The sequence below is a fragment of the Solea senegalensis genome, linkage group LG2, assembly GCF_019176455.1.
Source record: "Solea senegalensis isolate Sse05_10M linkage group LG2, IFAPA_SoseM_1, whole genome shotgun sequence".
Taxonomy (NCBI): domain Eukaryota; kingdom Metazoa; phylum Chordata; class Actinopteri; order Pleuronectiformes; family Soleidae; genus Solea; species Solea senegalensis.
The window spans coordinates 12,766,056-12,793,819 of NC_058022.1; the positions used below are offsets into that span (position 1 = coordinate 12,766,056).

The following is a 27,764-nucleotide window of genomic DNA, read 5'->3' on the forward strand; positions in this document are numbered from 1 at the left end:
CGGCTATGGTTACGTAAAAAATACAAACAATATCTGGTAGAAACACACTGGGAAAATGAAGACACCGGTCCAAACATGCTGTCTGTGAGACTTATTCTGTATTATATATGGAATTTGAATCATCTGTGTAAAAAATGGGTCATAAATGACTGAAAAATGAAAGAGATTCCCTAAGGGATTCAGTGTAGTGAAATCCTGTTAATACAGACAAACCTTTTTGAGAAACCTTTGTGCACTTTGTGAAGCACTTTCAGACGTCTGCGTTATGTCCTCGCCACCTGGACGTCCTCTGCTCTCCTCCATGTTTCCCCATACACTTATAACTTAATAACGTGTGCAACGTAGCTTCATTTACTCGAGAAGTATTTGGAGAGAAAGAAGGAGGCATAAAGAGAACATCAATAAAGTTTTTTCCCCCCCTTGTATTTTAAATTCTCCAATCATGACTGGCATTGTTTTGTTGCAGTGTCACCGTCTCTGACTCTCTTCTGATATCACAGCTGACAGTGATGGGGACAAACGAGGGGTTGTGATGTTTCCATGTCGATCAGTGTTATCTGCAATCCAATGCTTTGATAAAATACTTTTATACTTTTTTGTTTCCTTTTAAGCAAGGCTTACTTTTGTGCAGACTCTAAATGTTGCAGTTAACTTGAAAAAAAACAACATAATATAGGGTCTGAGCCACAAATGGCAGGGAACGGAAACGGTTCCTGGCGCGAATCTGTGAGGAACCTTCAGATTATTGTTATATCCGTGGCTTTGTGGTCATTTTTGAGGGTGTTAATTTCCATAAAAACTCTTGAAACTTTGCACCGATGTCAGGTCTGGCAAAAATGCGATATTGGCATAGTTCCCGGACCCGTGCGTTGGTCAATGGCTCTGTAGCGCCCCCTAAGGTAAAAACAGGCAAAGTTGAGTCCCACCAAATATCCCAAAACAAGACGAACAAAAAGTCCACCGTAACCATGGCGTCAACTCAACAGGAAGTCGGCCCTTTTGAATGTTGGCGTCCAATTTGTGCTTGATGCATCAAATTGAATTGCAGTGAATCAGAGTCATTTAAAATCACAGTGTTGTCACCATGACAGAAGAACATTGTCTCAGCTGCAGCTGATTCTCTCGGAGAAGCCCACAGATTTTAACCTTGGTCCACTGAGTCTGCCTTTGTTGGACTTAATTAATTCAGTATACACTCTCTGCAGAGCTGTTTTATTGGAAGCAGCAGCCTCTCCACTCTACAGGTGGGACCTCCCATAGGTGCCACTATTTTAATTATCTCCTTCCGAGGCCGTCTCCATGGCAGCCTTCTGCTCACTGAGGCTTTCAGCCTTGTGTAATGCTGTAGAGTTTAGTCTGGATTTGTCGTGGGATATAACGCCAGTGATTTGGTGCTGTATAAGAAAAACTGATATGACCTGCTGTAGAGTGTGTGTGTGTGTGTGCAGTAGCTTCTCCTACTGCCTTGAAAAATGAAATGAATGCTTTCTTTTGTCGTTGCTGAGCTGAAAGAATTGTGATCCCTGCAAATGAAAAATGCCAGAAGTTGTTTCTCTCCCATAATATTGCAGGTTTACTTTGGTGCTAAGCCTGATAATAGTTTGTGAGTGTCTGACGCAATATAGCACACTACAGCGGGGGTGTTGTGTTGATGTTATGGAAATAAGCGCTGTAGGCTGTACTAGAGCATTCAAGTGCACTGTAGGATTATGTCAGCTGCTCCGTTTGGCAAGGAGAAACTTCAGAACCCTGCCTTTCCTGAGGAAAACTCCTAGATTGTCCTGTTGTGGTTTAAATTTTGAACCTATGTGGTCTGTGGCCCCCAAAATAGTAAATAGTCTGGAGACTGAAGAAGGAGCTGAGTTTTTGACGCTTCATGTGAATTAGATGAGAGGGTCTTCAGCCAGTGATTCCCAAAAATGTCAAAGGAATTAAAGCTGAAATCTCTATTAAGCCTTGATTCTTTTAATTATTATTATTGTTCAACCTTTAAGTCAGACTGAAATGAACATTTCCTTTTTATAAGTGAGACCTAAGCAAAAAAGTCAGTCAGAGTATCTCTGTTTCATTACCGTTGATGGGATGTGGGCTACGTGACGTAACGTTGTGAACTTGACAGAATCCTGACACTGACAGGGTGAAAGTCCCTACTGAGCGTGTGTGTGCGTGTCTCATCCTGTCTTGGTTCTGGATGTAACAGCCACGCCTCAGCAGCTGGTGTGATCATAAAGACTGTGTGCTCCTCACCCAACACCATCACCCTCCCTCCCTCCCTCCTGTTGTCCAGGAGACTGTGCTGACAAGGTCTCCACATGTTGCCTCTATATTTGGAAGCACCGTCAAATAAATCGGGTCACATTGTTTTAGTGATGTAACACAAATGCGTGAATCAGTATTCAGACTATTACAGAAACTAAACATTAGAATGTAGAATGTAGGTCATGGAAGAAAGTTCCAGAGTTTGGTGGGTTTTATGTGGATCTGGATTCATTTTTTAATTAAAAATCAACAATCATTTAAACAAAAACAACTCTTTTTTAAGATAGGCAAGTGTATTGACACTTTCTCTAATTATTGCTTCCCAAACCTTTTTCTTTTACCCGGGGACCCACTTACTTTCCGGTCTCTATATTATCATATTATAGTATTGCAGTAGTTAACATCAAGGAATGACTGTCATGTTTCTTTTCAAACATCCTGAGATGGCATCACTGTTTAAATTCACTGAATTTTGGGCTTTAATAAAGCTATTATTCACTGCCTTCGTGTTTTCCCCCCTTGCTCTGCAAGATGTCATGTTAATATTTAATCATTTTTGTGATGATGAAAAAGGATGTGCATCTTTTAGATGTGGAAACCTGAAGCCTTTAGTGCACATAAATCAATAGAATTGTGTCTTTGGTTGAGTAGTTTTAAGACGTTTCCATATTCATCGATTATGGATTTGAGTATACTGTAGATACAGAGCAGCACTTTAGCACGGCAGTGGAAACACCAAAGACTGTATACATGTGGTCTTCTATGGTCTTCTAAGTCTATGGGAATATTAGATTACACTTTTCACTTGATTTATGATCACATTAAACATTTTCCTGACAAGTTCATGTTCTCAATCATGGGTTTCACTTCTTCTCCAATAGCACATAATGGCCGTTTTGTAAATTATATTCCAATTTTGAGGAAAATTGAAGATAAGCCATAAGACATGAATGTGACCGACAGTTGGTATCATCCGGTTGCAACTGTCAGGGTCAAATTAAAGACTGCATCCTTATAATGATCTTAAGTATGTGTTTTATGTCTTACTTAAATATAGTATGTGTTCCATCTTAGGTAACAGATATATAGTCCATGGTTGCCTTGTGAAAGCATTTAAGTAACCATTACAGCTGCAATATAACAACAACTGTAGTTTAAAAACATCGTAATAAGTGCTAATAATAAGTAGTTTGTAGCTCGAGTTACACAAAATGAATTAATCTCTGTGTGATCTTTTTTATTTCACATCAGCATCTTCCCCGGGTGACTGAGTTCAAAGGTCACAAGGTCAGATACCATGTACTGAGTTCAGTGCGGGTTGCAGCCATAAACACCAGGACTGATGAACACCGTCATCTGTCAGGCCTGTCGGTGTGTTATGGACGTTCAGCGTTACTGCACATATTTTTGGTCCACTTCCTGTTTGGCCCACCGTCACTTTAACATGAACAGTGCACAGTGTCGTGACACACAAGTGGGGGAACACAAGTTTCAAACCTCTCAACCGCTAAACTGTCCTCTCCAGAGCGAGCGGAATCAAAATAACACCAAGCGGTATTGTGTAATGTGTTTTTTTTTTTGTTGTTACAGTGCAACAACAGAGCTCTCTCGAATCAATACACCTCCCTCCCTCCCTCACATGCTTGCTTGCTGCTGAGAGAGAGTGCACACAGTGGCCGGTCACATTTCCACTTCATAACACACAAGACTGTGTGAAGTGATTTCACTGAGAGCTGCAGCAAGCGGGTGAACTGTGGCAGACGGGAGGATGAATGCAACATCTCTCTGTTCACACACGAGCAGTTAAAGTAGCCGCTGAGCGTCCACATCACAAGACAGACAAGCGTCATAATTCGGGCTAAACCTGCATTTTAATACCAGTCATTTAAATCCATCTGTAAAAAAAGATTTTTTTTTTTAAATTGTTAGCTGTAAGGACAAATCTAGCATTTATTTTATCCGTTCTGGCTCTGAATAAATAAAATATCATGAATATACAGGACAAGGTTCATTCATAATTTACACATAGATGAGTTATATAAAAGCATAGATATGAGTCGTTTTCTAAGGATGTTTATTTGTACTGTTGTGATATAGTTTATACCTACATACTATACCTTGAATAAAAATTGTCTACACTAAAAGTTCATCAAGGCTGAAAAAGGATGTATGCCTGCCCCCTCCCTCTATATTTTATGTACAAATACACAATAACATGGTTATACTGTACGCACATACCTGAGCATAACTCAACAATGCAGTTGTTTCTTTCTACATGGAATCCAGGTTTGATCCAACAGCCTATAATATGTGTTAAGAATGATTTCAATCAGCTAAATGAGTGGCAGTGATGGTTAAGCGCGAGACAACTGTGTCTCTGGAGCTTTCTTTTAGTCCTATTCATTTAACAAAAACATCCACAGCATTGTTAGGTGTCAACACACTGATTATTTTAAGGCATACAGATGGCCTAAAACAATAAAATAATAATAAGTATAATAATAAAAGCATAGTTTTGTGTGTGTGTGTGTGTGTGTGTAAGGGATAAAGGAAATGATGTCTCCTCAAAATATCAGTTCATCATGTGCAGTTCATTATCCACAACAGGATCTGCTTTAAAGAAGAAGTGTGTTTTAATCCGACCTGCGGCTCCGAGTATGTGAAACACTCCACCGTGGGTTTTGACTGTGTGTGAGGCAGGAGGTGATGGAGGTGATGGAGGCCTGATCAGTCTCCTCTCAGTCCAGCAGTGGCAGACTCCGCAGCTCTCAGCTCGGGCTCCTGTTTGTCGGCTGTCACTCCTGCACCTCTCCTCTTCTCCACCGTCTCCTCCTCATCGGACTCCCCGCTGTGTTGGCCCCCCCGGCTCTGCTGAGACGCGCGCGCCTCTCTGCCCACAGTGTCGGATCTCTGCGTGCTCGTGTGGCCGTGGGGTGACGCGTAGTGTCCGTTTGTCTGCTGCTGCGTGTGCGCAGTGTCTGCTGCTGCTGTGTCCTTCCACTGGAACTGGCTGTGCGCGGCTGCCGTGAGCTGCCGGCTCTGATTCAGGTTCAGGGACTGTGTAGGCTGTGTAGGCTGTGTAGACTGTGTAGAGCTCCACTCTACAGAGACGTTGTAGCCCGCGGAACTATTAAGCGAGATGTTCGCGGTGGGGGTGACCTCCCCAGGAACCCCCGGCCTCCCCACAGAAGAGGAGCCACTAGTTGGTTTCCAGATCAGGCTGTAGTAAATGGCCAGGATAATGGCTGCTAAGGACACGGACAACACATACGCAAAAACAGTGGCGAGTCTCACCCACTTCTTGTTCGTCTTAGCAGCCATCTTAGCCTTTTTGTCCCCCGTGTAAGTGGCAGGTTTCCCCCTCTCCATATTGGGCATGAAGTCCCGGTCTCTCATGTTGCCCCGGTTTTTCCCTCGATGCTCCACCACCCCCTCCGTCTTGATGGTTCTTGTTATCCACAGTCCAGGAGAAGAAGAAGAAGAAGAAAAAGGAGCGGATGAGAGCGCAGCTGATGAGGATGAGGATGCTGCTGGTCCACCTGGAACCAAAACCGCAGGATTGTGTTGCGGCTAAATGGATTTCTTGTAATTCATTTGCGGGCTTCACAGGCTCTGCACCTCCTCGCGCTCGGCACCACGGTGGCGTGTTTCATAACGGACATCCAGCGTCCACACACACGGGGCTGAGTGCGCGTTTCAGCATCCGACAGCGGCCGCGGGACACACGGCTCCCTTGCGCCACATTTCCAGGCGGCAGCTGGCGGTACAGGCCCACGGCGACTCCGCAGTATGAAATTTGATGTCATTTATTAGGGCGATTTAGTGAGATCATAGCCCACGGTGCACAGCTGCCTGTCTTATCCGGCAAATGAAGTGGCTGGCTCAGCTAAAAATACAGGAGAGGGGGCGGGCGGTGGCTCTTAAAGAAGCAGCAGCTGTATAGCAGCGAACACACACACACACACGCACACATGCACGCACACACACACAGGTTTGCGTATTCTTCCAAGGACCTAGGATTCATTCAGACAGCCTAAATAAACGCTTAAAAAACAGGTATTTACCCATAAATAACCCCTTTTTAAAGGTGTGACATAAAAGTGAATACCAGTCAAAAATGTCCTCACTTTCCCCAAAATGTCCTCACTTTGGTTTTTTATCATGTTTGTGGTCCTCACAAAAATATACAGTATATACAAGGACACATCCCTTACCCTGACCCCTGACTCTACACATATTTATTTCCTCTGTCCTTCACCAGGATCTCAGAAATGAGGTTCACCCACATAAGGAGCAGGATTTGGTCCTCAGGAGGTAACAGAAATAAATATATACACACACACACACACAGTTGGGCAGGATGTTGCTGAGATGAAATGAGGTTGCAAACTGTTGACTTTAAATTGTATGCATGAAAGCGTGAGATGAAGTGCACCGCTCCAATAAAGTGACAATTCATTAATTTTAGTGGGATTTATATGGATTACGCAATGCTTTATCCTCCCCCTCTGCCTCAGCCAACAGCACATAGATCAGCTCTTTTCTTTCATTTCCTTCTTTCCTTCTTGACCTCTTTCTACCTGTTGGCTGTTCCACTTTACAGTGTGACATTTCAGCACAATGGACAGCGCCTGGACTCTGGAAAAACCACTATCACTCACTGCATGTGACACAATTCACAGTTAAAGGAAAGAGAGAGAGTTGGTACTCACAACACAGGTGTCCCTCACACCATAGGTGCTCATGAAGGAGGAGACTTATCCAAACTTTATGCCCAGAAAGGCAAAGCACTTTCTGTAATGCAAACATCCTTCATACAATTAAGAAAGGGAAACTTTAAAAAAAGGCCCCAACACAGATCTTCTCCTGCTTTATCCGTTTGTGGAGGTCAAACAATGATCCGATGATAAGAAAAAGACCAAAACACGTGTAGTTGTGTTATGACTTGAACCATTTTTGAACTACTACAACTTCTCAGGTAATCGTTGCTCATGTGCTGACAACATCATTCGTTATTATTCACCACTATTAACTTCATAGCCGTGACCTTTAAGGTCAGAGAGGGAGTTAGTTGTTTTGCATATTTGTTTACACTGCCCCTAGAGGCCAAGAATTATACTGCATGCACTTGTGCCTCTCTGAGCTTGCACACCTGACACTGTTTGACCTTTTTGTTTCCACACCCACAGGAAAACCATCTGTGAGTGTCTTTACTTGGATTTTTTTCGGCATAATGTGCCACATTTTGTTATTTGGTAACTCGTTTATACCTGTATTGTTTTTCTTTTTATGCACAGGTATATCCACATTCATATATTCCATTATCTTATCAAGTTTGATCCACTTGTTACGTGTGATTGTTTTTATCATCGCACTCGATTCCTCTGCTAAAAATATTACTCTTCTCTTCTTTAACAAGATAATGTCTTCACGACAGAGGAGACAAACGATACTCCTTACACAGCATCTTAAATAAGTGGAGCCTGTGCTGTGGTGGTTGATCAGCTGTCGCTGCTCTGCTCTCTGACAGGCGGGAGGTTTGCATTATTGCCTGTTCCGAGGGTTGGTTTGAATGATATCCAAATGACCGGGAGGAAGAGCCTGGGCAGTATCCTGCCCAGTGTAATAAACGACACTCCATTATGACCAGGGACAGGTGGTTTTATTGCACTTGTCACTTGATAAAATAACAAATTGTTAATCAAATTAATTCCTGATGATTTGATGTTGTATGTGAACCAGGGAACAATCATATTATGAGGAAAATATCACATCGAGTCATTTCTGGTGATAAACCCTTGAGAAATCCACATAATACTTGCATCCACACAAATACTGTGGCGGTAAACAACTAAAAAACTACAATTATATGAGGGACAGGAACACCTATTTTCAGGTGTTCCCATGTATGATCACAGTTCCCTGTGTCAGCATTTCCAATAAAAACTGTGCGTTTTTCTTGTTCAGATGGAAAAATTGCCTTTTCTTTTTTGTCATATGGGTGAATTAGCATTTTAATATCAGTGTAAAACCAATTTTGCCTCTCATGCTGTCTCCTCCTCAGGCTTTGAAGGCAGCGCCTCCGCCTTTAGTCAGGTTGCATATTTGTTTTTTCCTTCAGCCTAATTTGCAAGGCATATTACTCTCGGAGTGTCCTGAGTACAATCACAGAATCTATGCATTTAAACGCGCCTGAGAACCAGTCACTGCGTGTGACCATGGTGGACGTCTACGTTGTGAAGATATTTTAATTATAACTTTCGTTTAAACGTTAAACTTTTGACGAAAAGGACAAAATGAATAAGAAAAGATATTTTCTGGAGCCTCCAGAAGTCAAAGACTATCTGGTCAAAGGAGAGAGATTCACCATGTGGTCAGAGGTAAGTGGGTGTTTTAATATACTTATTATTTAGTATATTAAATGTTGGGCAATAGCACATGAACTTTAATGACTGATGTTACATTATTTAAACTGATTTTAAATGGTCACATTTGACATAACCATGTAGCAATCAGGCAGCACTTTAAACTCAATAAAAGTACAAAAGACACTCGCAGCCACTTTATTAGATACACCTGTTCAACTGTACATATATTTATAGCAATACTGAGCATCAGAATGAGGAAGACAATTAAAGTGATTTTTTTTTTTTTTACTCTGTGGCATGTTAATTAGTTAGTTAGAAGCAACTACTGGGATTTCCACAAATAACTTTTTCTAGGGTTTACAGCGAATGGTCAGAGGAAAGTGACCAGACTGCTTTGAGTTGATTGAAAGAAACAAATAGTCACTTGAATAAACATTTGTTACAACCAAGGTATACAGAAGGCAATCTCTGAAGTCACACACTTTCTCTGGAGTCTTCTGTATCTAATATAGTGGCCAGTGAGTGTATTTGAATAATAATAATTCCCATGTCTCCGTCAAGGATTCCAGAAAGACCGTTCCTGTCACCATGAAGATGGACCCTAAAGGGTTTTTTGTCTACTGGATGAACCAAAGCAAGGTAATAAATGAGAAGATTCTGGGGGGAAAATGCTCCTGCACAGATTGATGGTTGAGGAAACTAAAACAATTTGGCTGCATAAGATTGTAGACGCAGTATAGGAGTCCTGGAGGTTCCTGTTTGTACACTTTTGAAGATACTTTTGACAGATAGAATGATTCACATCCACAGTATGTGTGTGTGTGTGTGTTATTAGTGTTTGTCACGCATGTGGAGGTTATTGATCAGTACAGTTGTGGGCTGAACATTTTCTTTCTTTGTCTCTCGTTCCACACTACAATATTGTTGACTGTAAAAAGAAACAAAGGAAAGAAAAGGGCAGTCATGTGCATTTAAAATGTACTATATTGGAACTATATCAGCTCTATCTATCTATCTATCTATCTCTCTATCTATCTCTCTCTCTCTCCCTCTCTCTCTCTCTCTCTCTCTATCTATCTAAATGGGTCAGGAAGCTGTGGTTGCTTTTGCACTTTGCCAAATGATGACTTGTATCTCAGGCCACATTTGGACTGGCGTCTACATGTTGAGAGAGACAGTGTGAGATGATGATTCTCTCTGTCTCTTGTTTCTAGGAGACAACATTCCTGGACGTCGCCACTATCAGAGATACTCGGACAGGAAAATATGCAAAACTTCCAAAAGTGAGTAGAGTATTATCGTGAATGTACACTGTTATGACGACTGACTTAAGCATGTGTGAGTGTGTGTGTGTGTGTGTTCGTTGTGTGAGAATCTCTGCAGGCATGCAAATTCTGTACTGGGCCTTTAGCCTGACCATTTATATAAGAGGCATATTTGCATTGCAAAAAGACACACATATACAAACAGAGATAAACACACACACCTCACTACACACTGAGTCATGATCTGAGATTTGTGTGTGTGTGTGTGTTTTGTTCTCATATCATGAGGTTCTGTTGGAAGCATGTCGTCTCCTCGGGGCTTGTGAGGAAGTTTTGGGAAAGTGCCTGATATCAACTGTGCACACAGAACAGAACAGAAGTGGCTGTGTTGAACTTCAGTCTGTGTGTGTGTGTGTGTGTGTGCATATGTTTGCATGTCCTGGTCAGTTCATTTGCCTGTGTTGAATAAGCAACCAGGTGCCCAGCATTTTAAATGGGATGTAAATGGGAAAAATAAAGGATGAATTTCACTATAATAGTGATTAGTGAATTTGACTTTGCACTGTGGCAATCTCAGATGACATAGGGCGATAGGCGGGGTCATTCACACCCTGGACAGATCGCCAGTTTTGAGATGTTATTTGTCATTCTACACATTGCATAGAGGCATTTTCTTATTTTCATAGAAATGTAACCCTTACCCTACACCTAAATCAAAGTAGTTTATGCTTTTGTCTTTGCCAAAGTAAAAGGTTTTGACAAATCTCTGCTCTTAAACAGAGATCTATGAGATCATTGTATATGACATGTAATGTAATTCTATTCTACTCTATCTTTAGTCCCCAGTGAGTCATCCTCTCTGATTCTGAACTCATTGTAATTTTGCACATTTTTCTTCTTTTCTTTTGTTTTTTCCCAGCACCCCAAAGTTCGCAACGTGTTCAACCTGGACTTCCCAGACAGCAACCATCTTGCCAAGACCCTGACCATCGTCTCCGGCCCTGACGTGGTGAATCTCACCTATCACAACTTCTTTGCCTCCAAAGAGAAAGTGACACAGGTAATAAACTGACACCGTGTGTCCTTCCTTAAGTTGTTCACAGTCCTTTCTTTCTGTCACTGATCCTCTCTGATAGTTTAAATGCAGCAACTCCGACTGCCTCTCTCTCTCTCCCTTTTTGTCTCTATTAGACTTTATGAGTCCAATATCCGGATTTAATGAGCTGTAATGAAATCACAGTTGTGTTTTGTTCAGACACACACACATGCACCACTCTCATTTCCTGAGGTCCTATTATGTTAATGCCCTCTAGTGGTAAGTTAGTGGCAATTTAAGGCTGTACAGTAGTTGCATCATGTGGACACTGAGTGTAATGTGGCTCTTTGTGTTTTGTTTTCGTGATTAAATGCACGTCAGAACTGGGCAAACGACATCCTCGCCATTGCCTACAACGCTGCGAGAAACAATGCATGCAGACAAGTCTTCCTGGAGAAAATGTGAGCGCACGTCACAATGTCAGTGCAGATGCTGAGTAAAACACACAACACACGGGTGCCAGTGATCCTGTTTTCTTCTTCAAACCCTAGATACGTCCGTATTTCTCTTCAGACCAACAAGGACGGAAAGATCCCGGTGAAGAAGTAGGTTTCTTTGAAGGTTTCTGAAGAATTTAATGCTCTGCAGATTCCCATGTTTTTAACCATGTGTGTTTTATCAGTATTTACAAAATATTCCCTGCGGATAAGAAGAGAGTTGAAAGTGCTTTAGCATCAGCAAACCTCCCTAAAGGAAAGGTAAGAAATTATTCTTTTTACACCGCTGGAAAAGCAAATTTCTTCCTTTAGTTCCCTGTGTTCTTCTTCCCTTCCTTTAGTTCCCTGTGTCACTTCGCCACTCGTGCTACCATTTCAGTATAATACATGTTTATGCTTTTTTCTTTGCCAAAGTAAAATTGTTTGATCATCACATGTTCACATTTCAGTATGACACCATAAAGCCGGATGTGTTCACTGAGTCCGCGTTCAGGGCCTTCATGACAAATCTCTGCCCTCGAACTGAGATCTATGAGATCTTCACTTCCTAGTAAGTCATTTATTATCATAGTTATGTGATTTATATACAATAGATAAAGCTATTAACATACTTTATGACATGTTATGATACAGTAGTTGGCACAATGCTAAAGACATCTGGTAATAACTTGCATCACGTTCATGTCGGTCTGATTCTCCATTCTCTTGCATTCAGGCTGCAGTGAGTCACTTTTAAATGTAAACAAATGTATGCTACATTCAAAGCGTTATCATATGAGTTCACACACGCAGTTACCTTCACTGCGAATGGATGCAGTTTGGAGCACCCATGGTAATTTGCCATGGGAATAATACACAACTCCTTATATGGACATCCTGGGGGGGGGGAGTTTAAAGGTCACATCTTCTTATGTGTTGTGTCACAGTTATGATTCATTTTGTATTGCATTTTTAGTAGTGATATAAAGTAGCAATAATAGTGCAAATCAGAGCATTTTTCTTCATAAAAAAAGCCAGACATTGAGCTGAGACATATCTCCAAATTTCACAAATTCAATCTTTTTTTTCATCAGATTGCCAATGGGTTATGCTGAAATTAATGATATAAGACACTCCATATTGCACATTCTTATAATCTCTGTATATACTGCATGTTTAAACATAGTAACGGGAAAAAAGCAGCCAAAATGCTCAGTGTTCTAAGGGATAAACAACAGCCTGCTGCAGTTTCCTTCACTGCGAATGGATGCAGTTTGGACAAGTATTAAAATATACAACTTACTGCAGCACAAGTACAAACAGAAATCTGTGTGTGTGTGGAGGGGAGACAAAAGTAGGTCACAGAGACTGCAGTGTTTTGGTAATTTCTCAGAAGTGCACAGGGGGGTGATAGAATTTCCACACTGGATCTTTAAGTTCCTGGCATGGCCTCAGGTGACAGCGAGGAGGCTGGAGTGGTCTACCTTGCACACTGCTCTGATGTGATTTTTTTAATCTCCCCCCCCCCAGCTCCACAAAACCCACCATGACAAAGGAGAACTTCACCAAGTTTCTCAACGAGAAACAGCGAGACTCCCGGCTCAATGAGGAGCTCTTCCCGCGCCTGCGGCCGGACCAGATCAAGGCTCTGATTGACAAATATGAACCCTGTTTAAGTAATTCTAACAGAGGTAAGAACCATCCAAATCTACAACAACGCTTCACAATCACAGTTTTAGTTTAAATGCTTGGTTCTTCTGCAGGGCTGATCTCTCCAGAGGGTCTTCTGTTCTACCTCATGGGCACAGAGACATCAGTTGTCATGCAGGACAGGCTGGCCAAGTGTCAGGACATGAGCCAACCTATACCCCACTACTTTATCAAATCATCCCACAACACATATCTGACAGGTGACTTTCACCTCTCTGATCAGCCTGTAAATCCTTCAAACTCGTGTCTGTGAGTCACCAACATGTGGACAATCTCTGTCTGTCTGTCACCTGCAGCTGGACAGTTTTCTGGCGTGTCCTCTCCGGAGATGTACCGGCAGTGTCTGCTCGCCGGATGCCGCTGCCTGGAGCTGGACTGCTGGAAAGGCAAACCTCCAGATGAAGAGCCCATCATTACCCACGGCTTCACCATGACAACTGAGATCCTCTTCAAGGCATGTAAACAAATACAAACAAGTGCATGAGCAGATGTAAACAGATATGAACGACATAAGAGAAGAATTTTTGAGGTTTATATTTCATGTTCAGGGCGTATTTCACTATCTACACAGAGCACAGTGAAGTAAAACAACATTAACCCTTTAACACCAAAATGTCCTGTGAGTTAAGTGCTTTTGCCCATTTTTCCAGAATAACTTCCAATAACTGGCAGTTCTTTACAGTTTACTGCACGTTAAACTAGTGTATTAACAGTTTAAAATGAACAAAAACAAAACTTGTACACGAACAAGACGAGATTGTGTCACCAATAGATCACTAAGTCACTAATTCTTACTCACTGGACCCTTAGGTAGGACAAAAAAATCCCAAAAGAATGATTTACATTTCCTGCTTCCAGTAAATGTTTATCACAAACTGAGCCTTTTCCCAGTAGCTTGCCTATTAACCCAATATGCATTGTATCAAAATGACATGTTCCTGTATTCACCTACACGGCTATGGAGAGGGCCATAGTGCATTCTGGGTAACATGCTAAGCTTTTTTTTTGACATTTTCTTCATGTCCGTGTACACATTAAAGGAAAAGAACAGCATGCACACACATCCACATGCCGGCAAACTATCCCCCCACCACCTCCATCATCCTGTAGCACTCGACACTTCCATTTAAGGGCAGCTGGAGCTCCACTGTGTCCAGGGCCATGTCACAACAACTCACCTCAGTTTACTGTCAGCCTCTAGATGTGTGATGATAGGCCAGGGTCTGACTCTAGGGCCTCTAGTTCTGCAGTTTGTCATGATGTCTCTCTGTGGGAGAGCTCTTTTAATATTCACTGTTTATAATCTAGCTAAATGCATACATGTATAAAAAATGTGCAGTCCACCATCACACTGAGGACCAAACATGGTCGACTAATGTCCGTCTGTATGTGTCTTTTTTATTGTATTGTCTTTTGACAGAGGTGGAAACTATTGAATTACATTTACACAAGTTTGTTTTTGTGTACATCTACTTTTTAAAGTATTTTTTCTAAATTTGGTGAGGACAGGTGAATGATGAGGACAGGACAAGTGAATGATGAGGACAGGACAGGTGAATGATGAGGACAGGTGAATGATGAGGACAGGACAGGTGAATGATGAGGACAAGTAAGTGATGAGGACAGGACAGGTGAATGTTGAGAACAGGTGAATTGGCGCTAATTAAGGTCCCTGAGTGAGCATTTGTGACCTTTGACCCATTTGACTGATACTTATTGATGTGCTTACATATTTTATTTAGTCAGCACTTTAATTTGAAAAGGTAAAAACAATTGATGTCCTTTTAGCGTGATACAAGAAAGAACCCCAACCTTGTTAAAAAAAGTTAATAAGCTACTTTTTTACTTTTTACTACATGTTTAGACCAGTATTGTTACTATTGTTACGTAGAATATTTCAGTACTCTCTCTCTCTCTGCTCTATATGCTTAAAATGTATTATTTTGTATTTATTATTTATCACTTGTGCTGTGGCAGGATGTGATCGAGGCCATCGCTGAGAGTGCCTTCAAGACTTCACAGTACCCGGTTATCCTCTCCTTTGAGAATCACGTTGACTCGTAAGGGCTTTTCCCGTGAACTCATGCCTCATTCGCACACACGGCGTTAAATAAAGCTCTTAATCCATTAAGTTCACATGGAATATCGATGGGAAATACAGAGGGTGTAAATGAACCTCCTCCTCTCTATAAACAAAGTAACAGGTGTCACTGTGCTTTATTCCAGGGTTAAACAGCAAGAGAAGATGGCTAACTACTGCAAAACCATATTTGGCGATGCCCTGCTAACAGAGCCGCTGGACAAATATCCGGTGCGTACACTGCTGCAACACAGCTCATGCAATAACATTCGATTTCATGTAAACTGATTCATATCTGACTTGTATATCCATCTGTTAGCCGTAGGTATGTTGCTGTGCGTTACGTTATCATTTTCCTAGAAGAAAACAACATCCCAAAGTTAGTTCGTTTATTAATTTTTAACTCATAAAATGTCCAGTTGAAGCCTGGCCAGCAGATCCCCAGTCCGGCTGAGCTCATGGGCAAGATCCTCATCAAGAACAAGAAGGGCGGCGACACAAAACCGACCCAGAATAAGAAAACCACCACAGGAGCTGCAGACCAGGCCACAGCCGCAGCTGCACAGGTCACAAACACTGCCCAGGATCCTGCAAACCCTGCAGAGAACCCTGCAGGTGATTGAGATGCACAAAAGCAAATCTGATTTAGGCCCGGTCTGTACACGTGTCCCTGACATTACATTTAAATATTTATTATTCAGATGGGGATGCAGCTGTGGAGGACAACGAGGAGCAAGAAGACACAGAGGAACAAGACGAGGAGAAGATGAAGACGTCGGATGAGGTAGAGGATGACAACTGCCATGACAATTCTTCCGCGTTACATCAGCCGTGTTCGGCAAAAGCGGATCAAATATCAGACAACTTCCTGTCAATCCCCCGCAGGGCACAGCTGGTCAAGAGGTAACATCGTACGAGGCGATGTCGTCCATCGTCAACTACATCCAGCCCAACAAATTCATCTCCTTTGACAATGCCAGAAGTAAATAGATTTTTTTTATACACAAATAAAAATCACACAACAAAGTCAAAGTTGCCGTGAGTTATGTAACTCTCCCTTTTGTTGTTTTTCTTTCACAGAGAAAAACAAGAGTTATGTCATCTCGTCTTTTGTGGAGACCAAAGGGGAGGCGATGATTTCCAAGACTGCTGTTGAATTTGTGGAGTATCCTTTCAGGGCGCTGCAGGTGTACAAGAAATACAAGAAAACCTTTGTCCATGTGGGCTGAAATAGATTTTTAAAATGAGTCGGACATCACATATAAAATTGCTCTCCTTAAAACCGTCTCTCTCAGATACAATAAGAGGCAGATGAGCAGGATTTACCCCAAAGGAACTAGAATGGACTCATCTAATTATAGCCCCCAGCCTTTTTGGAATGTAGGCTGCCAGATGGTGGCGCTCAACTACCAAACAATGGGTATAATGGACGCTCAAGGATGCACCAACGAACATAAAACGTGCTGCAGTGCATTAAAAGATGTCCTGTCTTGTTTAATGACATTACATTTTAAAACCTGAGCTTTTATTGTTCCACCACAGCAGGTCAGTGTTGCACCTCCTTGAGCTGCACAGGCCGCTGCTGTTGTGATGTGATGACTTGCATGCTGCAGAGAGAGAGAGAGAGAGAGAGAGAGAGAGAGAGAGAGGGCTGTGAATGTGCTTCTCTGTGTCTGTTTTGCAGATTTCCCCATGCAGCTGAACATGGCTCTGTTTGAATTCAACGGCCGCACGGGATACCTGCTCAAGCACGACGTCATGCGCCGCAGCGACAAGAAGTTTGACCCCTTCTGTGACAGGATTGACACGGTGGTGGCGAGCACGCTCACCATAAAGGCAGGTTGACAGCTGTGTAACCAACCAACACCTGCTAATATCTAATAAACCCATAAAGTTGCAAGTTTCAATGACTTGCACAACTCATGTTGCAGTGCAGAGAAACTGCCGGATCAATACTGTAATATGTGTAGAGCTGACGGCTGTTTTTAATCTTCTACATTGAACATCAACTGTCCCTCAGTCGCCTTGTGTCGGTGTTTGCTCTGCAGTGTGAATGCAGGCTCTGTCATAATACAAAGCCGCCTGCTGTGACTGATACATAGTTCCGGGTACTCAGCAGACGCCGCATGAGCAGCAAACCTGAGCTCTATTTATATTCCCCGTGTCCTGAACATGGAGCCATTACACACAACAGGACACATTCATGTTGCCTCACACAAACATGTGTCTCGGTTCATTTTCATCAGATCTATTCTGGCCAGTTTCTGTCCGACAAGAGTGTGAAAACGGGGGTGGAGGTGGAGGTGATTGGGCTGCCCGGCGACCCCAAGAAGAAGTATCGCACCAAGTGGTCGACCACACCCAACGCCATTAACCCAGTGTGGAATGAGGAGCCTTTTGTTTTTGAGAAGGTGCAGAAAACATTCAAATGATTGTGAGAACTCAAGCTACTGTGCTGCTGCTGCTGCTGCTGCTGCTGTAATCCATCTGTTGTTGTCGTCATGGAGCAGATCCTGCTTCCAGAAATGGCCTCTCTGAGAATCGCAGTCCACGAGGAGAACGGAAAATTCTTGGGTCACAGGATCATCCCGGTGGATGCCATTCTGTCAGGTCAGACACTCAAATCATGCATCGTCTGAATCTGAGTCACCTATAAGACCTCAGAGTGATTGAGTTAGCTGCGGATTTGTGGTTAATTCACAGGTGTTTCATTTATGTTCCGCAGGGTTCCATCACATCTGCCTGCACAGTGAGAGCAACATCCCGCTCACTCTGCCTGCTCTCTTTGTCTTTATTGAGGTGAAAGACTACATCCCTGCTGCCTTTGCAGGTAGAAAACACTAAAACAAAAACAGGGATCTGAAGGAGTTTTTGCACAGTTATACAACAATATAAAATAACTGATGTGTTTGAATCTGCCTCAGATTTCACAGATGCCTTATTTAACCCAACAAAGGGCACAGAGAAGACCTCTAAGGCTCCAAAGGAGGTGATGACAAACTCAAGTCTCTAAAACTGACAAATTGACAAAGTAGCTGTACTCTTATCAACCCCACGAGATGATGATGATGATTCTGTCCTTTTTGTGTCCACTCAGTCATCCTCCAACTATGTTTCTCCATATGAGTTGCCTGTCGTCCAAACATCTGCGAATAAAGTCAGTCAAAGCGAAGCCCCCGTCACAGGTAATCACATATACAGTAGTGAAAGAAAGACGAAATATGTCCCATGTCGTGCGTGTCAGTGCTGGGTTCAGACGATGTGTTTAATCACGGAATTTTTGCCTGCAACAGAATCACCATTGCCTGCAGAATCTCCCCAGTCTCCACCAGAAGCAAGTGCAGAGAAAGCTAAAGAAGACACAGCAGATTCTCCACAACCTGCAGAGGAGCCTGACTCTGTTGCTGCTGCTGCTGCTGCTGATGCTGATGCTGATGCTGATGATGCTGCTGCTGCTGCTGCTGCTGCTGCTGCTGCTGCTTCTGCTTCTGAAGAGCCAGCACCAGATGCCAGAACATCTGAAACACTTCCTTCAGAGACCGATCCTAAAAATGCAGAGGCCCCTGAGAATGAGGTAGCTTATCACTCTAACACAAATCCAGATCCTGCGGTGGATGAAGCGGCTCGTCCAGAGGAAGCCCCGGCAGAGCCTGCGGCTGTGGCCAGTGCATCGCCTCAGTCTGCGGGGTCACAGAAATCAGCTCCGCTGTCGGCAGACGGCGAAGGTAACGAGGACTCTTTCCACGTGCTGCACTAATCACTGCACTTCTCTAATGTAACCAGTATTGGAAACTCACCCACACCTTTACTGTATATGGATAAATCACATGTTTATCTGCAGCTGGATAAAATAATAATAATAATAATAATGACTTAGATTAACGTTACATGACATATTGTAACAGAAATGAGTCAAAAGGCAATTTAACCTTTAGTGCTCACACGGCACAAATCTGTGCACTCCTTATATGGACATCCTGGGGGTGTGTGTGTTTACAGGTCACAAATTCAGGCTTTAAAAAATGCGGGTTTTTTTCATCGCTGAGTCGTTGTTTCCGAATAGCGATATAAAGTAGCAATAATCGTGTAGAAGTCACAAAATTAGACCATTTTCATTCATTTTTGTTTATAAAAACGAGTGAAACTTTAATAAAATGTGACGTATTTCACAAATTTCACAAATTAGATCCGATTTTTGGACATTTGGAGTACTTTTTGCTCAGGGGTGTTTATATAGTTGGTGAAAATGAAGGGTTCTAAGGGTTAATAAATTCATAGAAATTAAACACTCAAAAAAATAAATGCAGTGTATTTGTATTGTTTAAAATTCATAAAGGACATGATGTAATTCAAGTGGGAGGGAGGAACAGTATCTGTCCACCTGAGTAGGCTCACTCCAGCTTGCTTCTGCCAAGTCCCAGTCTGGAGCAATTCCAAAAAAACGGCTGTTATCAAAGGATTCTGCTCAATGTGGTGATGAAGGGTTTCAGAAAATGGTCCGGATTTCACACGTTCAGTGCATGTGAATACACAGAGCAGTTTATACTTCTACTACAAAAGCATTTCCATGCTGACCCAGAAGTGTGTTTTTATGCAGCAGAGCCCTCGACTGTGACTACTGAGGAACTGACACAGCACAAGAACTATCTGAAGGTCGTCAAGCGCCAAGAGCGAGAGCTGAAAGAAGCCGAAAAGAAATATCAGAAGAAAGCCGAGGACCTGATTCAGAAATTCAGTGACTTGTTCAAGGCCATGAAGAAGAAAGAAGCCTCGCTGAAGAAGAAGGAGTAAATACTTTTTTGTTTGTTTGTTGACAAATGTTTTTTCTCCTAAGTTACTTTTGAAGCTGAAATGAGGACAGATGAAAAGCATTTCAGTGTCAGAATAAAAGAATCCTTTTGTCCAACTGTTTATCTTCAGACATTCACCATTGATGCTTCAGTTTCCTTTAAAGTAGCAGAGGATTCTGCAGCATATTAACAACAACAACAACACTGACCCACTAATGGGGTTGTTGTTGTTGGATTAGAGGATGAAGAGAATAACAAAATGAATATGGACATTAGTTCTCCACACAGAGATCTCCGGATGATAATTATTCAAGGCCGCACGAGCAGAGGATTTCCTGTAACCAAACGCTTGTCACCTTATTTCATTACTCGGTATGGTAGTGGCTGTTTGTCGATAAAAAGCCATGTCCTCTTGTGTCCTCCAGGGACGAGGGAAGCACCTCTGACCCCGGTGTGAAGAAGGAGCGGGTGCAGGAGCAGAAGGAGAAAATGCAGACTGAGCTGCAGTCCCTGTGGAAAGAGCAGTGTGATCAGCTGAGGAAGAGGAAAGAGCAGTTTGCTACAGAGGTCAGTCGGAGAAACGAATATGTCCTCCAGTCCAAAATCAGAAAAAAGACATATAATCTCCTAATTTGAACCCTTGAGATTTACAATTCTGCCAAGATTCATAATTTTTTGAGCAGAAAACTCTGTGACCTTTCTGCTCCACTGTCTAGCAGTAATGTCGAACAAAAAATGCCACTTAGTGATTATTTTAATCCTTTTTTTGCTTATTTCAACCATAAAAGCGCCAGAAAATGTCCTGTAACTAAGTGCTTTTGCCCATTTTTCCCAGAATAACAATAATTTCAATATCTGAAAAATAGTGTATTAACAATTTAATACACTGTAGTTGTACAGTACACAACAACTGATTTTGCGTGTTCAATTTTGAATTTCAACAATTTTTGTCTCAGTGTCCAAAAACAGGGCCAAAAAATAGAAACTCGTTTTTGCAACTCTCTTTTCTGGCGACAAAGATGTTCCTTCGCCAGCTTCCTGCAACAGCACGAGTATAAAATAACTGCGATAACCACACGCTGACTTTCACGTGCAACTTCTCAGCTTTTCAGAAACCGTGGGAATTGTTCAGATAGCACAAACTGCTGCATAATTACAGTAATATAAAGTTGTCCTGATGCAAACGTGTAAAGTCACAAGAATTTTATTAGCAAACAAAATAATAAAAAAAAAAATGCTTGACCTGCTGACCCCATAATGGCCCAAAAAAATAAATGAGTGATATTTAAAATTATTTACTTCTATAAGAGGCCATTTTTTCCATTGTGGTCAAGGTAACATTATTTTTGTAGATTTGGTTTTCAGTCAAACACACATACAACACTTAAAGACAGGGATCAGAAGAGCAGTGAGAATGAAAACCATTAAAGCAAGATGAAAGCTAAGTTACTCAGTAACATCATTCCAGAGTCTTCAATGATCCACTGCTCGTTTATTGTCTTAAACAGAAACAGGTTTAGCAAAAACTTTATGTCTGCTTTTAATAGCTGCTGCTCCTCAAATCAACATAAGTGATCATTCAAAGGCAAACCAGGATTTATTTCCATTATTAAACGATGTGATCAATTATCTCCAGGAGCGCCTACTGTAGTTTTTACCTCTCCGTGCCGTGTGTCTGGAGTTACAGGGCAGGCAGCCAGCATTTTAGACGCTCTATTGATTATACATCAGACCTAAGTGCTCAGGAGGTTCTCTTAGCATAAGCTCTAAATCTGCATGAGGCAGAGAGGTCACTTTTCAAAGGTTGCACCCTTTGACTGAACCGTAGTCAGTGCCGTGGAGTGAGGTGACTGTTTGGGTCTCACTCACAGGTCTGGAGCCAGATGTTCAGGTCAAACCTCAAACCACAGCACTGAGCGTTTACTGGGCTTAAATAAGGGGGATACTTTTACCCGAGTCTCATTTTGTAGCTTCATCGTGACTTGTCAGTGACTTGTGGGTGACCGCTGTCCTTCCCCTCTGTCCTGACAGAGACTGGCTAAGCTGTTGGAGATGACCACAGAGAGACACGCGTGCGAAGTGAAGACCCTGGTGGAGAGGTGCGAACACACACGGCAACACATTTGGTCGATTGCCAGTTTGACACCACTGATCTAAAGGTGAAACATGTGACATTTTGCAAAGCTGACACTTCAGATTATGAATGATTCACCTCCATGTGCAGGTTTTCCAATGTCCTTGGTTGGTTTACAGTGTCCTGTGTGTGTGTGTGTGTGTGTTGTCCCGTGGCCTCAGCTGGCAGATGGTTATTTCAGGACAACCCTCATCCGACAGGTGTTTAAACAGTGTCCTCGCTGAACCCTGCTCCGCTACCTGTCCACAAACACAGACGCCATAACTCTATATTTAAGTGTCTCTTTTTACTGCAAAGAAAAGGTCACATCAGACACACACACACACACACACTGCCCTCACAACTCTTGTTTAAAGGGATACTTTTCCAGTTTTTCCTGACGAGTGGTCAGATTGACATATTTTTGTTTCCAGAACCACTCGTTTGTAAACCGCTTTCTCTTCACTCAAAAGTCCATAGAGAGAATCGCTGTTTTAACATCATGGACCATGGGGGTTATTAATCCATGGGCACCTCCGTCAGGAAGTTTAAACATATTATTCTGTGACTTATACAAAGCAGCAGCTCCTGTGCTCTCATTATGCTTAAAATGATGATTTTCTCCTTTGGTGCAGGAGAGTTGCTCTGACGTTGACCTTGTGGCAGTGCCCTGTAGAACCACACTTATGCCTTCAATTGGGCCACTTTTAATTGTTTTCCTCAAGCGGGAGGAGTCTTTACTTTCTGTCTTTGCCTTTATTGCAGTGAAACCAGTGAAAATAAGAAGAAAACATCCTCTAAATGTTCATCCTCCTCAAAGAAAACAAAGTGAGTTGTGCCGCAGCGCGCAGTTCATCTGTTTTCCATTCACCGCTCACTCTGATGATGAGCGGCTCAGCGTATTATTTCTCTGACACGTGCCAACGCACATTAAAGCCTGGTATTATTTGATGAGTCTCTCACTGGACGGTCAGATGAACTAATTAGAAATTATAATTATCTTCCTCTTAGGCTGAAAAGGGCTATGAGCACAGAGCTGCTGGATGAAACGTCTGATTGTGCTGTAAGTATGCAAGTGTTTTTGTTCTTGTGTATGTTTCTGGTGATGTCATCGTTAGCTTTTTTGAGCTGGTGTTGATCCACACTTAAAAGTTCCATCCATCTTCTACTGCTCTATCCTCCAGAGGATAGGCGATAGGCGGGGTCACACCCTGGACAGGTCACCAGTCCATCGCTGTAGGACACATATAGAGACAAACATCCATTCACTCTCACACTCACGGTCAATTTAGAGTGTCCAATCCCCAAATCTGCATGTGTTTGGACTGTGGGAGGAAGCCGGAGAACCAGAGAAAACCCGCGCACACACAGAGAGAACAGGCAAACTCCATGCAGAAAGACCCTTGTTCTTCTTAAGCCTAAAGTTAATTCATAATAATAATTTATCGCAGGAATAACACACAACTCCTTATATGGACATCCTGTGTTGTGTGTGTTTATAGGTCACATATTCAGGCTTTGAGTCAAAGTTATGATTCATTTTATATCACATTTTTAGCTGTGATGGAGCGTTTTTGCTTTTTATTTTTGTTCATAAATATTTCATTTACTTTTTGAGTACTTTTTGCTCATGTGTGTTTATATAATTGGTGAATATATATATACATTTTTTCATCAGATTGGGTAGGTTGTGCTTACCAAAAAAAAAGTATATACATATATATGTAATAAGTAATAATATTGCACATTCTTATAGCCTATACTGTACGTTTAAACATCGTAATGGAAGAAGGAACACCAACTAATCTACAAAAACATAAACATCCATACAAGCACCATATTTCCATCCCAATTAAGGGTTTTATAAATCAGCATCAAACAGAAATCAATGAAAATGAAATAATCATTTTAATCTCCTCCACTCACCATGGAGACATCCACAGAAATAGCCATAATTCCAAATTTGAGAACATGTGGATATTTTAATCACAGAGACAATGAGTCACCGTGACACACCAGGTATTCATCTGATGCAGAGCAAAAAAAACCCCACTACTCTCTAATTTAAATCAGCGCAGACGAATGTCTGCTTATAACGTACACCTGTGCAAGATAAGAAGAGATTTTCATAAAAATGCCGGTAACAATTTAGATTTAATTGCTGTTGTCGTTCAAGGAAACAAAATAGTCACATTCTGTTAGCGTTTAATTCACCCAGTGATTCTCCCACAGCTATCACTAAGATCCTCACAGATTTTAAAGAGATATTGGAGTGAGTGAAAGGAAACCATCAGACTCACAGTATGTGATAAACACAACATGATTAACACGCAGTAAATGTTCCCCTGAAAGGTTAATGGTCTCAATCTCTAATTTTAGAGTCTTCTTTATATGAGTATGATGACAATTTTGCAAATGATGTTCCCATTGAGGGGAAAATAAACAACAAAGCACGACACACGTGAGCCGTGCACTGACATCCATGCATTTCCACTTGCAAAAACTGACACGGCGCCAGTCAAATCCTGGATCTCAAGGCTTTTGTTTGTTTTTCTAACCAAAAGACTACGTCCTTTTATAAATAAATAAATGAATGAATAAATAACTAAATAAAAGTCTGTGGTACTGCCTGAACAAAAGGCTCCAAAGAAAAGAAGAAGAAAATAACAGCGAGTATTTCTGCTGTACAACTAATGTACTTAACAGTGTCACTATGGTTACGGAGAGGCAGCAAGTGTCTTAGTGTTTGAAGAAGAATATAACTTTAGGCATGGAACGATACTTTTCTTTCAAATGTCTGCACACTTGGTCACATTATAATACACCCACACACACACATGCATTTGTCTTGTGTTACATGTGACAACGTCCTTTAATCCTGATCACAATCAACACAGGTGAACGACTCTAAATATAACCTACATCTAAACACACACACACACTCTCACAAACCACCCACACAAACTCAAACCCCCTTGCCCACCCCCCCCACACCCCACTGTGTAAAGTGCAGCAGGGGCCCTGACCATAGGCCAGGCGTGTCTATTACTCAGAAGCTGTTTACTGGGAGCAGACTAATCCATGTGCGCTCGATGACTCACAGAGCTTTGCTCTTGCTTCCCATGTTGTCGGCTCTTCAAGATTCAAAAGCCCGCTGTATGTGGAATTAAGGACGTGGCCGTAGATCTCTCTCCCGGCGGACGACAGCAAACATCCTCCGCCACGTTAGAGTCACACAGCGGCTTGTGTTCATCCACTTAATCAGCAATCGCTGATTAATTAGCTCAACTATTTATAACACAATCACTTGTTTAATCAACCTCACCTCTGAATTGGCATGAAGTTGCAATAAGCGCCGCGCAACAGAACTGCACAAGTCCAGCCTGTTGTGACTTAACTGTATTGATTCTCTTTGCTTCGGTTCCATCCCATGGGTGTATTCTTCTCACATACACACACAGACACACACACAGGAGAAACATGAGCAGATGAAGTGCTTGTAAACATGAAAGCAGTCTTTATCCCTCACTTGAAACCACATGCACACACAGAGGGGAAACCGCTGGTCGATGATGTTTTTCCAGAGGTGCCACGTTGTGTTTCACGTGTGTCTTACAGCCCTCAGATTTCAGCCCGCAGCAAGAGGCTCTGATGAAGAAACAGGCCGCGACTCTGGAGGAAATCAAGACCCTCACCAATCAGGTACACGCCCTACACGACCTGTCACTCATCACAAACTCAAATTAAAACTCCAGTAAATATTCCTCCGTCTGCACGTTGTTTTGATTTCCAGACGTTACAAGGATTAAGAAAATTAATTTGCTGGCTTATCAGTGGCTTTTCTTGTTATTTTGTATAAAGTCTTTGTTAGTCACAGCATTTATAGGTTGTTACATTGTGATTATTGTTGGCAAATACACAGAGGCGATCCTAGACTCTGGGCCCCTCCCCACCCCAAATAGGGTATATTTTCAAACAACACTTTTTAAAGAAGCAAATAAAATATCGATTTACTTATTAAATCTTTAATATTGTATTATTTAACATTGTATTTTATTGTTTGAAAAGACACTTGTTCTTTGCGCTGTGATTTTTTTGTTTGTGGGCGGGGCCTTGGGAAGCTGCTGCTGTCCGTCTGGAACTCGCTCCCCATCGAAATCCGACAAAATAATTGTAAATATCTAACGTTTATAATCTGACAAACGTGTACAACACGAGTACAACAATCAAATGTGTCTCAGAAAATGCAATTTCCATAACTGTTAATATAACATCACTCCTAAAATGTAATGATTTACCGCGCGGTGATTAGCGTTTTCTTTCACTCACCTGTAGAATGTGGGTTTGTCGTGCACATGCGTCATCAATGCAAACAACAAAGCCATCTGTCCACACAGTGATGGACGCGGCCGCTTCGATGTGACACATCCACGGCAGCTGAGCTCCCACCACTGTAAATGATGTCAGAGCTTTGTTTTTGTCTTTTTTTTTTGTTAATGACAATGCTTTGCTTTGAATCAGTGAAATCTCGGCAGCTGGTGTAGAGAAAAAGGTGTCGCTGACGCGTAAACTCCAGATGGACGCTGTGTTTTTATGTCTGACCAGTAGTATTAGCTTGCAGTTTTGGGTTTTGTGTGAAGAAGTGGGAGGAATTCGACTTAAGACTTAAAAAACAAACAAAAAAAAAACCAAAGTGTCAAATGAGGACACGTATTTGCTTTTATCTATACTGTATTATATTGAGCCATTTCCCCCTTAATACAGGCATATTGTCAGGTTATTAAATAAGCTGAGGTTTAAAATCAATCCACTCTCCTGGGTTAAAGCCAGTTCATCAGCATGAGGTGAGCAATGGTCCATATTTCAGCTTCCACCGATGATTATATGAAAAAAAAATAATTGTCTTCCTGTCCTTTCAGTGACCTTGTGTCCTCTGACTGACTCATGTTTGTGTGCAGCTCAATCAGGAGGCTCTGAAGGAGCATGCGCAGAGGCAGAGATCTGTGTCGGCAGAGGTGAGAGACGCGGTGAACGTCTGTGTGAGCGCTCACTTCCCCGAACACGTCGACCAGGCCGGGGACAAGAAGGAGGAGGGAGTCTCCGGCTACGGAGACGTCTTCCTCGGCTAAACGTCCTTGTCCCGTCTTTTAAAAAAAGAAGAATTTAAAAGAAAGTAGGTATGAATTAGTAAAATATTCAATGTCTATTTAGATTTAGGTGTGATTTTTATAGAGAGAGAGAATTCTTTAGTGGACTTTTATGTATGACCAAATGCCAGGAAGGTGAATTATTTTAATGTTCCTGTTAGATCTATTTTAGTTCGGCCCACAATTATCTTCCAGATGAAGATGCAATCCCTCTTTCTCTTTTTATTAATTAGTTCAGAAATGGGTTAAAAAAACAAAAACCCAGAATAAATGCTGCAGCAAAAATGGTTCTTGAATCCAAACAATTAGTCCATGAGTGCAGTTTTTATTTTGTCATACTTCATGGACCCACACGGAAAGTGAGAATACGGCGTGTTGATATAACAAAGGATATTCTGCAGAGTGAAGGAAAAGCACACTTAAGAACACTTAACATCCATGTTTGTCCAACCGTACAATACACGCAGTGAAGATTTTATTGTTTTATTGTGTGTTTAAATAAAAGCAATGTACCCTTGAC

General features: G+C 41.9%; 2 protein-coding genes across 4 annotated transcripts; one reads left to right on the plus strand and one right to left on the minus strand.

Annotated features, from left to right (window-relative positions):
- Positions 1–3,475: 3,475 nt before the first annotated feature.
- LOC122765543 lies at positions 3,476–6,110 on the minus strand. The gene has a single exon (XM_044019853.1). The coding sequence runs from the start codon at positions 5,653–5,655 to the stop codon at positions 4,987–4,989; it is 669 nt and encodes a 222-aa protein (XP_043875788.1). The 5' UTR covers positions 5,656–6,110; the 3' UTR covers positions 3,476–4,986.
- Positions 6,111–6,217: 107 nt separating this feature from the next.
- On the plus strand, positions 6,218–27,763 carry plcb2 (phospholipase C, beta 2). 3 transcript variants are annotated; one of them, XM_044019780.1, is made up of 32 exons: positions 6,218–8,639; positions 9,189–9,266; positions 9,842–9,910; positions 10,812–10,952; positions 11,310–11,389; positions 11,480–11,533; positions 11,611–11,686; positions 11,875–11,975; positions 12,935–13,095; positions 13,168–13,314; positions 13,411–13,568; positions 15,092–15,174; positions 15,341–15,425; positions 15,614–15,809; positions 15,896–15,978; positions 16,080–16,176; positions 16,275–16,359; positions 16,490–16,614; positions 16,879–17,030; positions 17,441–17,605; positions 17,705–17,804; positions 17,920–18,024; positions 18,119–18,183; positions 18,292–18,379; positions 18,488–18,919; positions 19,792–19,981; positions 20,410–20,551; positions 22,016–22,083; positions 22,863–22,925; positions 23,109–23,160; positions 25,716–25,799; positions 27,056–27,763. In XM_044019780.1, exons 1-32 carry the CDS (start codon positions 8,556–8,558, stop codon positions 27,224–27,226), a joined length of 3,780 nt encoding a protein of 1,259 aa, XP_043875715.1. In that variant the 5' UTR covers positions 6,218–8,555; the 3' UTR covers positions 27,227–27,763. The 3 variants fall into 3 exon arrangements, with proteins under 3 accessions (XP_043875715.1, XP_043875716.1, XP_043875718.1); XM_044019781.1 differs by having other exon boundaries at positions 19,795–19,981; XM_044019783.1 differs by having other exon boundaries at positions 18,506–18,919.
- The last annotated feature ends 1 nt before the right edge of the window (position 27,764 follows it).

Excerpts from the sequence above, each read along its gene's own strand:
- LOC122765543 (XM_044019853.1), bottom strand. The coding sequence starts at position 5,655 with ATGAGAGACCGGGACTTCATGCCCAATATGGAGAGGGGGAAACCTGCC.
- plcb2 (XM_044019780.1), top strand. The coding sequence starts at position 8,556 with ATGAATAAGAAAAGATATTTTCTGGAGCCTCCAGAAGTCAAAGACTAT. Across the intron at positions 11,687-11,874 it reads CAAACCTCCCTAAAGGAAAG|TATGACACCATAAAGCCGGA; the intron begins GTAAGAAATTAT and ends TTCACATTTCAG. Across the intron at positions 20,552-22,015 it reads AAGAGCAGTTTGCTACAGAG|AGACTGGCTAAGCTGTTGGA; the intron begins GTCAGTCGGAGA and ends CTGTCCTGACAG.